Genomic DNA, 16,729 nt, shown 5'->3' with positions numbered 1-16,729 from the left:
AAAAAACAATTATGCATCAGTACTGAATAGATTTAGTCCTTACTCAGTGTGTACTCAGTTCCTTTTTGGCAGCTGGTCTCTTGTATTCATGAAACGGAGCATCTCTTGTCAAGCAAAGACTTAATCTCGAGTGCAATAGAACTGTATGATTTTTTTTTTTGAGCTGATACAGGGCAATTTGTTCAGCAGAGTGATGTAAGTTGACTTATGGTTAATATTTTTTTCCTTAGGTTTGAGATTGTTTATAAAACACTGTTGTAACTCTGTGAGCGAGTCAGCCTGCCACATTCTCATAGGAAGAATATAAACTCGGCACCAACCAACAAATTAGTACCAGAACTGCTCAGCATGTCATAAATAGTTCAATATAAACAGATTCATGTATTTTATGGTGGAGTTTTCCCTTTAAGCACACTACATAGCCAAAAGTATGCAGATACCCACATCACCTATCACACCCGTGACACTTCCCCAAACTGCCACCACAAAACTGGAAGCATACAATTGTATAGAATGTCTTTGTACACTGTAGCACTACATGACAACATCACAATGGTCCTGTACACAAAGTGAGCTCCATGAAGACCCAGTGTGTTAAAGTTGCAGTGAAGAACTCAAATGTCCTGCACAGAGCCTTGACTGAAGTTAACCCCACTGAACACCTTTATTTGGGATGAACTGGAACTGAGGCCTCCTCAATATCCCAACATCAGTGCCCGGTCTCACTAATGCTCTTGTAGCTGAACTGAATGAACACAAATCTGCATAGCCACCCCCCAAAATCTCATGGAAATCCCTCCCAGAAGAAGAGTACAGCTTATTATAATAGCAAACAGGGAATAAATCTGGAATGGGATGCTCAACAGGGACATATTGGTGTGATGGTCAGGTGTGCACAAACTTTTGGCCATATAGTGCAGTTCACTGCTTGTCAAGCAAACTTCAAATGTCTGTGAAGAAGTTAGAGAAGAATTTAACAACCCAAGGTTGAAAATAATGCAGGCAAATGTGAGCTTACATGTTGAAGTAAAAATGTGTTGAAGTTCTAGCAGATATCTGAGATGTTATGTGAAACTATGTAACCTCAGCCACGCCCCACCCCCCTTCCCCCGAGCCAAGTCGTGAGAGACTGTAATGATTGTAACGTGATTATATTTCATTATGGCATGCTGCTTCATCGTGTTGTAATGTAGCGCTGCTGGATTGCAACGTGATCAAGATAAGTCTGTAATAACATGTAATGAAGGTCTTGATATTTGGTTCTGGCTTGTTCGAGGCTGCACACAGTCAAACACAAAGCTGAAGGGATTATAGTTCAAGGTGGGTGGCATTCCATTCTGACACGAATTCCCCTAATTCGCTCTATGGAAGTACATCCTGGCTCATTGTTTTTCATTACACAGATCAAGCTATGTGAAAGCAGCACATAATTAAAGGTTCTCTCACCATTTTATCATAATCTACAAAGGTTATTCATTACAAGCAGTTCAAAATGTGTCTGGAATACTTGTAATTAAATATTGCACAGATTCCTCCCCCCCCAAATCCACAACAGTAAAATAAATCTAAGAACACTATCTACAAAAGTGTGTTACATTCCTTTTCTCTCCATTTACATGAGGAACAGCATCAGTGCTGAATGACTCGCTGGAACACAAATCAGTGTAATGTGAGAAATGTACATCAAGTGTATCCATCATGTCCATTTATTTTCTACATTGTGGGTTTGTCTTCTCTCTGGTGAAGTGGGTGAAAATACTATGTATTCTTACAGAGGATTTTAGTGTAACCATTATTTACCATGTTAGTAGGCTTTGTTTGTGTGTGTGAAGGAATTTCTGTATTAAAGACTAGCGAAGTGTTTATGTTCCTGCTCAAGATCTAATGCATTCACCATATGTTTGTATGTATGTGTGTGTTTGAAGACATAGAAGGACTAGGTCCCAAAAAGAGCGGTCATGCTTTCGTCACATAATCCTGGTTTCATAGCAGAGGAAAAAAGGGGTCCAGGAAACAAGGCCATTATTAAGACTGGAGATGAGGATTAGGGTACAGAAGAAAAGGCAAAAAAGGTTTCAGATTTTGAAGAACACAATAAATAATCAGTGAGGAGAGACTGTGCAGAGGTCTCACTCTAGACCAAACGTGCTCGTTTCCTCCACAGCAGTGAGCACCTTCTCGTAAAGCATGGAGAAGGAGTGGTAAGGGGGAAGATCCAAACGGTTAAAGCAGGTGTGAGCCCTGTTGAGACACATGGGGGGGGGGGGGGGGGGGGGGGGGGGGAGTGAAAAAAGCATTTGCAGATTTGAGTACAAGTTACTGGCTAACAGTCTCACCATATTACATAAACAAATTTATAAGTTCCGCCCTAAAAATTTTGATTGAAAAATGAAGGTGTCTGACGAGCTCTGTAGCAAAAATGGAACTCCAAGTTGGCTAAAATGACCAGTTTCTGTTGCCTCTTTCTTGGGTACTGTAGATCGTAGCAGCGCGGGGATGGTGTTGTTTGAAAGCTAGTGAAGAGCTCTTTTAACTTTTATAATGTAGTTATGTAAATGTAATCCAGAGTTATTGGTCACTTCACAAGTGCAGATGATCTCACAGGCTCTCCCTGAAAGAAATAATGCAATCATGTGACCATTTTAACTCTGTGGGATGCGCAGATTGGTATCTCTGGGATAAAAAACACTCCATTCCTAATTAATAGAATGCTGATATCACACATTTCCATTATCATAACATTTTTGCATCACAATGCATCATGAAACAATGTATCGTTGAACCCCCTAATCAATACCGATACTTATACCAAAATGAGTAACGTACTTCGCATTTATCAGGGACATCATGGTTAATTAAATATAGCTCTTTTTGTGTTGAGTTTTAAGATGTTATGATTTAAGCAGTATGCTAAAAAAGAGAGTCAGCGATCAGCTCAACTTAGTGTGCAGACCAGTGTCATCAAAAATCTGCTCATTAAAAATGAGAGCAAGTGCTCGTGAATACATTTGTATGCATGTAATTCATGACATCTTGCACTCATTTGCATCAAGATTTGTTAAAGATACTGTTCAAATGCCATAAAGAGAGTTTTATCAGGTTACTTGTATTGTAGGAAGATGCAGCAGGTCATCCTCTTGATAGTTTCAGCAGGTTCTAGTCTGCTTTGCTTTGCTTATTAATTGTGAAATACGTCCAGCTGGCGTTTTGTGTCGTCTGGTCATGAAAACGACAAAATACTACGCTTACATCACACATGGGATCAGATGTTGGTATTTTTTCCAATTACAAATAAACAGGCACAGTATTGGACCACTGCCATTTGAGCATAAAATAACAATTACACCTCAAACCTCATTCTTTTTCCAAACTTACTGTTTATGACAGTCTCTTTGCTTTAGCAGGAACTGACTTCACTTTGACCAGTGAAATGAGCTTAAAAAGTAATATTCATAATCCCTAAACTGCCAGGCATACCTTGGAAGGGAAGTAACTTTGCCCCATTTCTCGACGCAGAAGCGACGTGGCCCGTTGCTCCCCCGGAGAGAAGCGAAGCCTTCATATGGAACACTCGAAGTGCCTGTGACAAACTGCACAAAATATCCAACAATGTGAGTGTCAAAAAATGTAAAGAAATGTTATGACCACAAAGTAAAACTAGAGAAAAGGGAAAACATGTCCAGTCTAATTTAGCAAGAATAGCCGATCTGGTTTGGTGTACCTGAAGAAGTCTCAGTCTCTGCTCGTTGTTGAAACGCTCCACCGCCGCCCAGAACCATCGGATCACAATGTGACCATCATGATAACCTTCAGTGAAAGATAATTTTTTTTTAAGGAAATGCCAATTCAGTATGACCTGATCAACTCTTCCATTGCTTTACAAAGCCATTAATATTTAAGAATGAAGATATTTGAAATTTATGGGGGGGGTGGTCCTAAAAAAAAATTTCCATGATTAATTTCCTTTATACAGTCGTAGTTAGACTCACCATCCAATTTATTAGGAATACCCATCCACCTGCAGTTTTATGCGGTTCTCTAATCAGCCAATCCCTTGACAGCAGTACAATTCATAAAACCATGCAGATACAAATCTCACTCCAAACATCAGAATGGGAAAAATTGTGATCTCAAAGTGTGACTTTCACTGTGGCATGGGTGTTGGTGCCAGATGGACTGGTTTGAGTATTTCAGAAACTGCTGATCCCCTAGGGTATTCACATGCAACAGTCTCTCGAGTTTACACAGAATGGTGCAAAAAACAAAAAAACATTGAGTGAGTGACAGTTCTGCGGGAGGAAACAAACACCTTGCTGATAAGAGGTCAGAGGAAAATGGCCAGACTGGTTCGAGCTGCCAGGAATGACATAGTAATTCATATAAATCACTCTTTATAACCGTGGTGAGCAGAAAAGCATCTCAGCATGCAACAGCAGAAGACCACACTGGGTTCCACTCCTGCAGCCAAGAACAGGAATCTTAGAATCAAGGAAAAAGTTCCCATTAAAGTGGCCGGTGAGTGTATATTCTCAGGATAGCTACAATAGTCAAGTCAAGTTTATTTTTATAGCGCTTTTAACAATAGACATTGTCGCAAAGCAGCTTTACAGAATTTTAATAACTTGAAACATGAGCCAATTTTATCCCTAATCCCAATACAATCTACGAATTCCACGAAAATGAATTACTTTATTATTATACTCTACTTATCTCCACTCTTTTTTGTTATCTCAGTTTTCTCATGCTGAACTGCCAAATTAAAATAATTCCTACCTCCCCGATACTCTGTGTTGTTTCTCCAGTCAGCCAGGTCGATTTCTGCAGTTCCAGCAATGACGAGCTCCAGCTCGCGGGCATCAAACACAGAGACCAGCCGCACGTCCACAACCTGCACAGCCACGAGTAAGTGATAACATCTTAAAAGTCAGGAGCACATTTCATGAAATTTCACAAAATTTCACTTTGCGTCACATAGCTATCACTTTCTTCCATAACACTTTGCAGATGACTTTCATGACAGCTGTATGAAATTATATAGCTTTTTTTTTTTTTAAATCTAAGTAAATTGCCTTAAATGCCAGAAAATTTCATGAAAGGTTTCATTTGCGAATATATTTTGCACAATGTGACAAATTTCACATATTGCAGCTTTGATATCAACACTAGTATTATATTCAAAGATGATGTTCTACCTCATAGAAGCCTCGCACTAGGCTCTCGGTCTGCTGAGCCACACCTCTCTCAATGCGCCACTTCACCATGCGCTCAATGTACTCCTTCTTATTTTTCTCACACACTGGGACACCAGCTCCTCCAGGCTTCAGCTCCCGCTCTGTAATCTGCAGTGGAGAAAAGTAAAACACTTCCACATTACTCATTCTATATGAACAGCTGCAAGATAATAATAATACTAATACTACTACTACTACTACTAATAATAATAATAATAATAAGCTACGTAACACACTTGCAGAAGTTGGAGGCACATTTGCTCCAAACAACATTTGGAGACAAATTGGACCAGGGATGACCAAGTAAACAAACTATGAAATAAAATGATTGTCTTTCAGTTTTTGAAAAGAACAAATATGAACAGGGCTTTCCCAAAATTTAAAGGGCAAAACTAGAATTGAAATGAAAACACTTTGTAGCACGTCGCTTCATTTTCCAATTCCGGGATGCTAGGAACAGAATTGAAGTCAAATCATGCAACAATGCCATCTAGCGGCCAGCGCCGAGAATGTGGTTTAATGTCTCCCCCTCATCTCATTATCTCTAGCCGCTATCTATCCTATCCGATAATCTATCCTGTTCTACAGGGTCGCAGGCAAGCTGGAGCCTATCCCAGCTGACTACGGGCGAAAGGTGGGGTACACCCTGGACAAGTTGCCAGGTCATTACAGGGCTGACACATAGATACAGACAACCATTCACACTCACACCTACAGTCAATTTAGAGTCACCAGTTAACCTAACCTGCACGTCTTTGGACTGTGGGGGAAACCGGAGCACCCGGAGGAAACCCACGCGGACACGGGGAGAACATGCAAACTCCACACAGAAAGGCCCTCGCCGGCCACGGGGATCGAACCCGGACCTTCTTGCTGTGAGGCGACAGCGCTAACCACTACACCACCGTGCCGCCCGTGGTTTAAACGTATGGTTGCGAATGGCAGTCAGTGCATGCAGCAAAACCCTTTATTTTCACATCTGGGTTGAGTACCAGGAGAGTTTGGACTCTAGACGTATATATTACAATATCTTCATATTTGTATAGTTATTACTCATTTTCAGAGGGGAATAGGAGACATTTAGGTGCAGAAAGTATTCTGCATTGTATAATTTATGGTATTGATTTGTGTGTGTGCGCACAAGTGACAGTGCGGTGTTGATGTTGCACAGCGTGGCGGAGTGCCGCGTATCCGTGCTTTGGGGAAAGCCCTGATAAATTCCAACAAATACAGCAAAAATATGAATCTTATGCTAAAACTTATGTAAGTTATGATATAAAACTATAAGCACAGTTTGCATTTTGTGGCTATGATGAGAAAGGAATCCTAAACTAACCCTAAACCCATGGTGATCGCCGTTTTTTCCCTGTATGTGATTAATACAGATTGATGATGAACATTTACATACATCTAAAGATATTCAGTCTCTGCTTTCACAACTTCACACATTTCATATTACCATACATTTCTTCTAGCAAGTCAGTTATAGCACCTCTACTCTGTTAATATCAGAGGTCATTTTAAAGCAATTCATTAAATACAGATTTCTTTCAGCTTTAATTCAACTCCAATGTGACAAATGTTAATGTACACTAGGTTGACTGTCTTTTTAAACAGTCTGGAAGATTACAATAATAATGTAATTATTTTTAGAAGCTTCTGGCCAGCCACTTGTCATAGGAGTTAATTGGGAGCACATATATGGCTGTGTTTAAAGTCACAGCCTTTTTGCCCTTGATACTATAAGAAAATCCAATTACCTCAATCAAGACAACAAAAACTGTGGACCTCCAAAAGTCCAGTTCAACTGAACCCCAAAACAATGTCCTACATCACCATGGCCTTAAAGGCTGTCATGCAAGAAAGAAGCCACTACTCCAGCATAAAAAAGCCAGACTGAAGTGTGCAGAAAAGAACCAAGTAATTTTGGCAAAACAAACCAAAATCAAGACAAGGCTGTCACAGGGATACAGACTACGGAGAGAAAACAGAGCTTACAGTGAGACAGCCTTTCAATTTCATAAAATCGGTGAAACTATAGGGGGATCACACTTCTCAGCCTCCCCAGGAAAGCCTATGTTGGGGTGCTGGAGAGGAGTCCAGTCGACAGTCAAGCCTCGGATTCAGGAGAAACGATGCAGTTTTCGTCCTGGTTGTGGAACACTGGACCAGTTCTTTACCCTTGCAAGGGTGCTAGAGGGTGCATGGGAGTTTGCCCAACCAGTCTACATGTGTTTTGTGGACCTGGAGAAGGCCTATGACCATGTCCCTCATGGTGCCCTGTGGGGGGTTGCTTCGGGAGTATGGTGTTCATGGCCCACTGCTGCGGGCCATTCGGTCCCTGTATGACCGGAGCAGGAGTTTGGTTCGCATTGCTGGCAATCAGTCGGACTCATTCCCAGTGCATGCGGGACTCCGGCAGGGCTGCCCTTTGTTACCGGTTCTGTTCATAACTTTTATGGACAGAATTTCTAGGCACAGCCAAGGGGCGGAGGGTGTCCAGTTTGGTGGCCTCAGGATCACGTCTCTGCTTTTTGCGGATGATGTGGTCCTGTTGGTTTCATCAATCTGTGACCTCCAACAGGAGCTGGGACGATTTGCAGCTGAGTGTGAAGCGGCTGAGATGAGGATCAGCACCTCCAAGTCTGTGGCCATGGTGCTTAGCCGGAAACGGGTGGAGTGCCTACTTTGGGTCAGGAGGAGTTGCTGCCTCAAGTGGAGGAGTTGAAGTATCTCGGGGTCTTGTTCACGAGTGAGGGTAGGGGGGAGCGGGAGTTGGACAGATAGATCGGGGCAGCGTCAGCAGTGATGCAGACGCTAAACCAGTCTGTTGTGGTAAAGAGAGAGCTGAGCCAAAAGGCAAAGCTCTCAATTTACTGGTCCATCTATGTTCCCACCCTCACCTATGGTCATGAGCTATGGGTAGCGACCAAAAGAATGAGATCACGGATACAAGCGGTCGAAATGAGTTTTCTCCGCAGGGTGGCTGGGCTCTCCCTTAAAGACAGAGTGAGAAGCTCGGTCATTCGGGAGAATGTCAGAGTTGAACTGCTGCTCGTCCACATTGAAAGGAGTCAGTTGAGGTAGTTCAGGCACCTTGTTAGGATGCCCCCGGACGCCTCTTAGGGGAGGCTCTCTGGGCATGCCCCACCGGGAGGAGATCCCGGGGCAGACCCAGGACACGCTGGAAAGATTACATCTCTCGGCTGGCTTGGGAATGCCTTGGTATTCCCCCGGAAGAGCTGGTGGATGTGACTGGAGAGAGGGAAGTCTGAGCAGCTCTGCTTAGACTGCTACGCCCACAACCCAGACCCGGATAAGCGGCAGAAAATGGATGGTGGTGAAATTTAGTTCCCTCTGAAATGTGGTCATTGTGATATATGTTTATTTCTGTAATATCTTAAAAAAAAAAAAAAAACAGGCCATTCTGTGGCTGAGAAGTTATTTAATTTAAAGGGATTCCCTAGGAAATAACATGCATGAAATTGCTTGCTTTGCGCAGTCAAGCAGACAGAGGAAATCCATGTGCGCATGCGCAGGTTTACTTTCTTTTTCTTCTTCTTTTGGATTTTAGAGCAGCTGGTATCCAGTGTTGCATTACTGCCATCTATAGGTTTACCTTGACCGTGCACTGACAGTTACATCATTCTGTCGCTAAACGAACAGCTGATCACACTGAGGTGCTCGCTGACCACCAATATTTATTAGTTTGATCCTGTGTTTCCTTTCCTTCGCAATATAATGTCTTTTCTTCTCACTTTCTGTTACTATAGTCAGTCTTTCACGTTTCATTCACACACTCACATCCTCCATTTTTCTCTCCTGTTTCAAATTTGTATCCCACAATGCCTTGTGCAAATGGGGAAAGCCCACCACGTGATGTATGACGTAGTATCTTGAATTGGGTCATGGTGAAGTAGGAAAAAATAGCGGAGAATTTAGGGCCATGTGGCCCCAAGTTCATTAATTGTTCTATTTTAAAAAAAAAACTAATAAAATTGGAAATCTGTGATTTGAATTCAGTAGCTTTTGGTCCTACTGCTACTGCTGCTATCCAGTTTTACGTCATGGTTCCACCTCTGGGTGGGTTAGACGACGGACTGCCATAAAACCAAGGCACATTTTTATGGCTGGATGCCCTTCCTAATGCCAACCAGGATTCACAGTATCCAGAGGACTAGGTTCCAAAGTCTGCCATTGACCAGGGGGTATTAGATGAAGGCCAGCCAAAAATAAATAAATAAATAAAATAAAAAAGGCGCAGCACATTTTGTCCACTAAAAAATAATTGGGTGTCAGGGAAAATTCTTTTTATGACCTAAACTTGAAAAATCCAAAAGGCAGTCTACCTTTAAGTAGGGAAACTAATCAGGGGCAAGACAATGTGGGTGAGTCCTTTAGTGGTCTGGCGGAAATTGTCAATGATGGCTGTGACACAGCACAGGGTGGCATGGTGGTGCAGTGGTTAGCACTGTTGCCTCACAGCAAGAAGGTTCCAGGTTTGAATCTCACGGCCAATGGGGGCCTTTCTGTGTAGTGTGTGCATGTCCTCCCTGTGTCTGTGTAGGTTTCCTCTGGGTGCTCCGATTTCCCTCACAGTCCAAAGATACACAGATTAGGTAAAATACCCACCCCCTGGGGTTGCACGAGCCAGTGCATACTTGGTGCTGGTCCCAAGTCAGGATAGACTGGGGAGGGTTGCATCAGGAAGGGAATCCGGTGTAAAACCTATGCCAATTCAAATATGCAGAACAGAGCTGCTGTGGTGACCCGTAATGGAAGCAGCTGGAAGAAGAAGAAGCAGCTGGAAGAAGAAGGACCGTCTCCTGAAGCACCCAAAACTTAGGAATGCCTAGACCCCTCGCTAGCATGGTCTGTTTTCCCTACCAGTGCCGGGGGGAGCAATTACCACAGCGAGGCGGCACGGTGAGGGTGGCATGGTGGTGTAGTGGTTAGCACTGTTGCCTCACAGCAAGAAGGTTCTGGGTTCGAGCCCAGTGGCCAGCGGGGGCCTTTCTGTGTGAAGTTTGCATGTTCTCCCCATGTCTGTGTGGGTTTCCTCCAGGTGATCCGGTTTTCCCCACAGTCCAAAGACATGCAGTTAGGTTAGCATGGGGCGGCCTTGGGCTGAAGTGCCCTTGAGCAAGGTACCTAACCCCTGACTGTTCCCTGGGCGCTGTAGTGTGGCTGCCCACTGCTCTGGGTGGGTGTGCGTGTGTTCACTGCTTCAGATGGGTTAAATGCAGAGGATGAATTTCACTGTGCTTGAAGTGTGCATGTGACAAAGGTTTCTTCTTTCTTCTTCTTCTTAGCTGAGCAAGCAGGCAGTGTGACATCCAGGGAGGTGGAGCAACGTTCCCAACTGTGAAGCATGGTGGTGGCAGCATCACGTTGTGGGAATGTTTTGCTGGAAAGGGACTGGTGTACTTTATAAAACAGATGCCTCATGAGGATGATCTGGAACTACTGAAGCCACACCTCAAGACATCAGCCAGAAAGTAAACACTTGGTCAGAACTAGGTTCTACAACAGCACAATAATCCTAAGCATATACAGATCATAGTGTTCTGACCCCAACTTTCTAACATTTTATATATAACAAATAAAGTTGTCTTCTTGTGAAAGCTGAAATAAATCTGTTACTTAGCTATTATTTTGAAATGACCTCTTATGGAAATAAAGACTTGACTTACCACAGGAAATGTATGTTATTGTGAAATGAGGGGATTTGTGACTAAACTATAACATTGCTTGATATGATGATTGTATTATTTTAAATCTGGGCAGACTCAACTTATGGAAGCTAATCTAATTGTTGGCCAATATACAGTATTAGATGAATATGTATAGTCAAGCCAGAAAGTCTGCACAGACCTTTCACCTTCTCCACATTTTATTACATTACAGACTTATTCTACAATAGACTGAGTTCATTTTTTGTCACAAAATTCTACACAAAATAGCCCATAATGACAAAGTGAAAGCAGGTTTTTAGACATTTGTGCTAATTTATTAAAAATCAAAATGTAAAATATCATACCGGTATGTACACAAGTGTGCACACCCTTTGATATGACACCCAAAAGTGAGCAGAGGTGCATTTTGTTTCCACTGATACTGCTTGAGATGTTTCTCCAACTCAATTGGACTCCATCTGTGGTAAATTCAATTGATTGGACATGATTGGGGATTGCCAACACCTGCCTATATAAGGTCCCACAGTTGACAGTGCATGTCAGAGCAAACTCCAAGCCATGGGGTCAAAGGAATTATCTGCAGACCTCAGAAACAGGATTGTGTCAAGGCACAGATCTGGAGAAGGGTACAGAAAAAATTACTGCAACTTTACAGGTCCCAAAGCGCACAGTGGCCACCATCATTCATAAATGGAAGAAGTTTGGAACCACCAAGAATCTTCCTAGACCTGGTCGCCCAAACTGAGCAATCGGGAAAGACGGGCCTTGGCCAGGGAGGTGAGCAGGAACCCGAGGGTTACTCTGACAGAGCTCCAGCATATCCTTGTGGAGATGGGAGAACCTTCCAGAAGATCAACCATCCAGGCAGCACTCCACAAATTAGGGCTCTATGGTACAGTGGCCAGATAGAAGTCATTCCTTAATAAAAGGCACATGACAGCCCACTTGGTGTTTGTCAAAAGGCGTCTAGAGGACTCTCAAACCATGAGAAACAAGATTCTCTGGTCTGATGAAACCAAACTTGAACTTTTTGGCCTGAATACCAAGTGTCACGTCTGGAGGAAACCAGGCACCGCTCATCACCTGGCTAATGCCATCCCTACGGTGAAGCATGGCGGTGGCAGCATCATGCTGTGGGGATGTTTTTCAGCAGCGGGAACAGGGCAACTAGTCCTGATGGAGGGAAAAATTAATGCAATTAAGTACACCGAGATCCTTGAAGAAAACCTGCTCCAGAGCGCTCTGGACTTCAGACTGGGGCAAAGGTTTACCTTCCAACATGACAACGACCTGAAGCACACAGCCAAAAGAACAAAGAGTGGCTTTGGAGGAAGCCTGTGAAATGTCCTTGAGTGGCCCAGCCAGAGCCCAGACCTGAATCCAATTGAACATCTGTGGAAGGAGCTGAAAATGGCTGTGTACCAATGCTCCCCATCCAACCTGACGGAGCTTGCAAGTATATGCCAAGAGGAATGGGCAAAAATGTCCAGAAACAAGTGTGCCAAGCTTGTAACTTCTTTCCCAAGACACCTTGAAGCTGTAATTGCTGCCAAAGGTGCATCAACCAAGTATTAGGCCAAGGGTGTGTACAGATACAGTATGTAACCCCTAAATAACCTATTTTTGTCAATAAAATAAAATTGCATATTTTCTAAAACCCTGCTTTCACTTTGTCATTATGGGCTATTTTGTGTAGAATTTTGTGACAAAAAATGAACGAAATCTATTGTAGAATAAGTCTGTAACGCAATAAAACGTGGAGAAGGTGAAAGGGGTGTGCAGACTTTCTGGCTTGACTGTAAGAGCCCTGAGCACAGAACTGACCTGACCAAACACCTCCTCATTGACAGTGAAGGTGAGATCCAGCATGTTCTCAATGTCATTGTCTTTCATCCACTGCAGACTCTGATGAAACTCCTCATCCAGAAACTCCAAGTCACTCAAATCACATGGACTACAAAATAAAAGTCACATTAACATTCGTTTCAAGGACAGAGCTGATTTGTGTTTGAAGTCCTTGCTCATGGACTGAACAGTGACACACTGGTAGAAATGGGATCAGAACAAATAAAGTTTTAAAATCTCAGACAGACATTCTCGATTTCCTTGGGTATGGATTAAAAAAAATAAAAAAATTGTTTCCTAAATTATGATGGTGGAGACCAAGAACATGCACCTGATTGGTCAGAGGTTGTTGATTAATTTTCCATAAGAGCAGGATTATATTATACAGTATATAGTTGTAATGAAGTTATTCTTTCTATAGTCGCAGCTAACACAGGCATTTGTATGTAGGACACTGATACAATCTAGGACTAAAAATAACTAAAACAGGAAACAAATTTTTTTTTAAAGCATTTATGGAAGGAATCTCCAAGTATCAGTGCTTTGTAACAATCAGATGTAAAGCTGTAACTTTAAAATATAATGTATAATAATTCAACCATGGGACAGAGCATGATGCATTTTGCATCTTATTTTAGTAACTTTTTTTGTGTGTGTTTTTTTTTTTTAAATTATGTCTTATCTTACAGAGACGCTGGCGAGGGAGCAGGTGTTTACAGCCATTATAAAAAAAAGTGGTAAAAGGAATTAACTTTCACAGATGTTCCACAATGTTAAATGTAAATCTAAGCATTACTCTTCTCTTTAATTAAAAGAAACAAAATCGACAAATTGGACTGTAATCTGTTCTTAAATAAAATTTCATTTAGAATAAGTAAATTACACTGCCCAGCCAAAAAAAGTCACCATTTGGATTTAAATAAGCAAATACATAAGAGCCTTTGATTGGATAATTATGGCAGTGATTAATTAATTAGCTAGCAACAATTATTTTAATACTAACTGATGCAGTGAGTAACTTCTCATTTCTTTACCTCTTCCCGTGCTCATAGAAAAGATGTTACTGTGTTTCAGAAGGTCAAATTATTGGCCTGCATCAAGCAAAGAAAAATAACTAAGGAGATTTGAGCTGAAATGACTGGAACTGGGTTAAGAACTTACCAATGCATTATTAAAACCTGGGAGGATAGTGAGGAACCATCAACCTCATGGAAAAAATGTGGCTGGAAAAAGATCTTGACTGACCATGATCAGAGATCATTTAAAATCTTGAAGTCGAACAGTAAAAAACATTGGCATTAGAACTCACATCTATTTAGTGAAATTAAGACCATTTCCACACTCACAATGTGATGAGAACTCACAGCATTGGGACTAAACAGCTGTATGTCCATAAGAAAACCACTTGTTATTAAGACTAATCAGGAGAAAAGGCTTGAGTTTGCTACGGAGCATAAAGATTGGATTCTGGAACAATGGAAAAAGATAATGTGGTCTGATGAGTCCAGATTTAACCTATACCTGAGTGATTGGTATGTCAGGGTAAGAAGAGAAGCTTATGAAGTGATACACCCATCATGCATAGTAGCCATTGTACAAGCCTCTAGAGGCAGTGTGATGATCTGGGGTTGATTCAGGTGGTCAGGTCAAGACTCAATAACGTTATGGGACAATAAAATGAAGTCAGCTGATGACCTGAATGTACTGAATTACCAGGTTCACATCAGTGGGTTTTTTCTTCCTTGATGGCATGGGCATAAAATTAGGGCTCAGATTGTGAAAGAGTGGTTCAGGAAGCATGAGGAATCATTTTCATACATGAATTAACCACTACAGACTGCTGACCTTAACCCCATTGAGAATCTTTGCGATGCTGGATAAGACTTTACGCAGTGGTTCGACTCTCCCATCCTCAACACAAGATCTCAGTGAAAAATTAATACAACTCTGTACTGAAATAAATGTTGAAATAAGTTTGTTGAAACAATGCCACGATGAATACATGCTATAATTAAGCTAAAGGCGGTCCACCCAAATATATTCGAGTTTGCCACTTTTTTTTCTGGCAGGGCAGTGCTTGTGCTTAATATGGTAATTGGCTATTCTCACTAGTACATTTGGGACAAAAGAAAGTCTCACAAGTAGCCAAAAAAACTCTTCCTTGAGCAAGTACAATACAATAAAAGTTTCTTCTGTAAATGTCTGTAATCTAAAGGCTTCAAGTACAAGCAAGAGAGTGACTGTAGGACTAGAAAGAACACAAATCTCCAGCTCAATCACATACATTCTATCACATCAAGAGTGAACAAGGCCTCTGAAGCCCATTTCTCAAGAATATTTCTCACTTCTAATAAAGCTGAAGGAGTATTATTTCATTGAAACACATACAGTATCTCAGTAGAAAGACTCACATGCGCAGCAGGCCTTTATAGAACGGCCGAGTGAAGAAGGCATCCAGGAGGTACTGGTGAATCAGAGCGAGGCCCAAAATTCGTCCACTGAACCGGAACCTGAGTAACAAGTATCCTTTATCCATTATCCTTCCTATTTATTGACTTCAATAACACAGTGGGTTGATTGACTGCTTTTGTGTTTTGTGCTGACTCACCATTCATGGTGGTTGTCCACAAAGGCCGACATTGGGCTGATCTGCACAGTGTAGGTGTCATTGGCTGAGTACTCAAAGAGTCCATAATACGGGTTAAAGAGCTCACGGGACACCAAGAAGAAGAACTCCCTCGATGGGCCGCTGTAGTCCAACCTGATTGACAAAGAAAGACTCATAAGCAAGGAGAACTTTGCAAATCATCCTGATTCACTATTCAGATTGGGAAACAAAGCAGTTCTTAATTTGCAAGAGTGAAAACACTACAGTCTGTTTATCAACTCGGTGGTATGATGTACCAGGTCTCTTAGGGGAATACATAAATACAGTAGGACTAAGTTTTATTTAAGAATGTATTTAAAATTCTAGCAGTTTATTAAATAACTAAATATTTGTTACTGCAGTGTTACATAAGGAATAAAAGACTGTTAGAGGAAAATAATCCATGACGGAGTGCTGGGATGTTCTTAATAGCATCCTCTGATGCACACATTAGGACACATCATCAGTGTTGTTTCCTGGAGTCATTGGGCGTTTCAAGTCTTACAGCAGACACCCTCTTCCAGAAGACTTGACCAAGGCTGATCAGACCTCGGCCTGTGTCCTAGTGGCATTCTTCTGCCCCCACTGTTCCCCCCTCTTCAACCAGAGCCATCTGGCTGCTCTCTCTACTGCCTCCATGTTGTTACCAATGGCTCTTCTTCTGCTGGCACCAGTTATGCCCAGGGTACAGGGAGTGACCAACAAAATCCCCTACAGCCCACCTCCACTGGCATACATCTGGTCTGCCACCCATGGAATCAGTTACTGTTACCACCCCAGTGTGGATTATTTTCCAATAACAGTTTGTCCTCCAATGTTTTATTCCTCCTATACTGCAGCAATTTGCCAAAGATTAAAACATTTGTACAGATTATATGTTTTTAAACATTTATGGTTGTGGAACATCTGGGGAACTTGCAAATTCCTGAGATCACTTCATTTTTCAATAGTCATTCCATAATCAGTGTCACTTGATGTTAATAAGACCAAAAAAAAAAAAAAGGAGCTTGTCGTGTTACAGACACCACAAACTCTTCTGTTCTGAAGACTTTCCTGGGTTAGAAAACTTAATTGCAGCATTGTTTGGTGATAATGTTTACAGCATTGCTTGGAGATAAAAATGGTCTCCTCACAGAAAACTTCAGCACATCAGCGACAATCTGTTTTATTTGTTTAAAGATAACTTTTTTCTAAGTTTGTTCATGATGAGGCTTTGTCCTTGATACACTGATACTGTAAATGAAGTTACTATAGAAATAGTAATGTATTTGAACAACTAAATGAAGATAAACCTGTGATTTGCGGACAGT

At 41.8% G+C, this 16,729-nt stretch overlaps 1 protein-coding gene across 1 annotated transcript in view; it reads right to left on the bottom strand.

Annotated features, from left to right (window-relative positions):
• Nucleotides 1-1,441: 1,441 nt before the first annotated feature.
• Nucleotides 1,442-16,729, bottom strand: part of hecw2a (HECT, C2 and WW domain containing E3 ubiquitin protein ligase 2a) — a 69,877-nt gene continuing 54,589 nt past the window's right edge. Inside the window, exons 22-29 of the mRNA XM_060937283.1 lie at nt 15,381-15,533; nt 15,184-15,282; nt 12,752-12,881; nt 5,193-5,339; nt 4,774-4,888; nt 3,722-3,807; nt 3,478-3,590; nt 1,442-2,241 (exon numbers count right to left, since the gene is read on the bottom strand). Coding sequence (XP_060793266.1) covers nt 2,130-2,241; nt 3,478-3,590; nt 3,722-3,807; nt 4,774-4,888; nt 5,193-5,339; nt 12,752-12,881; nt 15,184-15,282; nt 15,381-15,533 — 955 coding nt within the window. The 3' untranslated portion in view covers nt 1,442-2,129. The remainder of the gene's footprint in view (nt 2,242-3,477; nt 3,591-3,721; nt 3,808-4,773; nt 4,889-5,192; nt 5,340-12,751; nt 12,882-15,183; nt 15,283-15,380; nt 15,534-16,729) is intronic.

The sequence above is a fragment of the Neoarius graeffei genome, chromosome 13, assembly GCF_027579695.1.
Source record: "Neoarius graeffei isolate fNeoGra1 chromosome 13, fNeoGra1.pri, whole genome shotgun sequence".
Lineage (NCBI taxonomy): Eukaryota > Metazoa > Chordata > Actinopteri > Siluriformes > Ariidae > Neoarius > Neoarius graeffei.
Note: the sequence above shows the minus strand (reverse complement) of the source record. Positions and strands in the feature narration are given on the sequence as shown.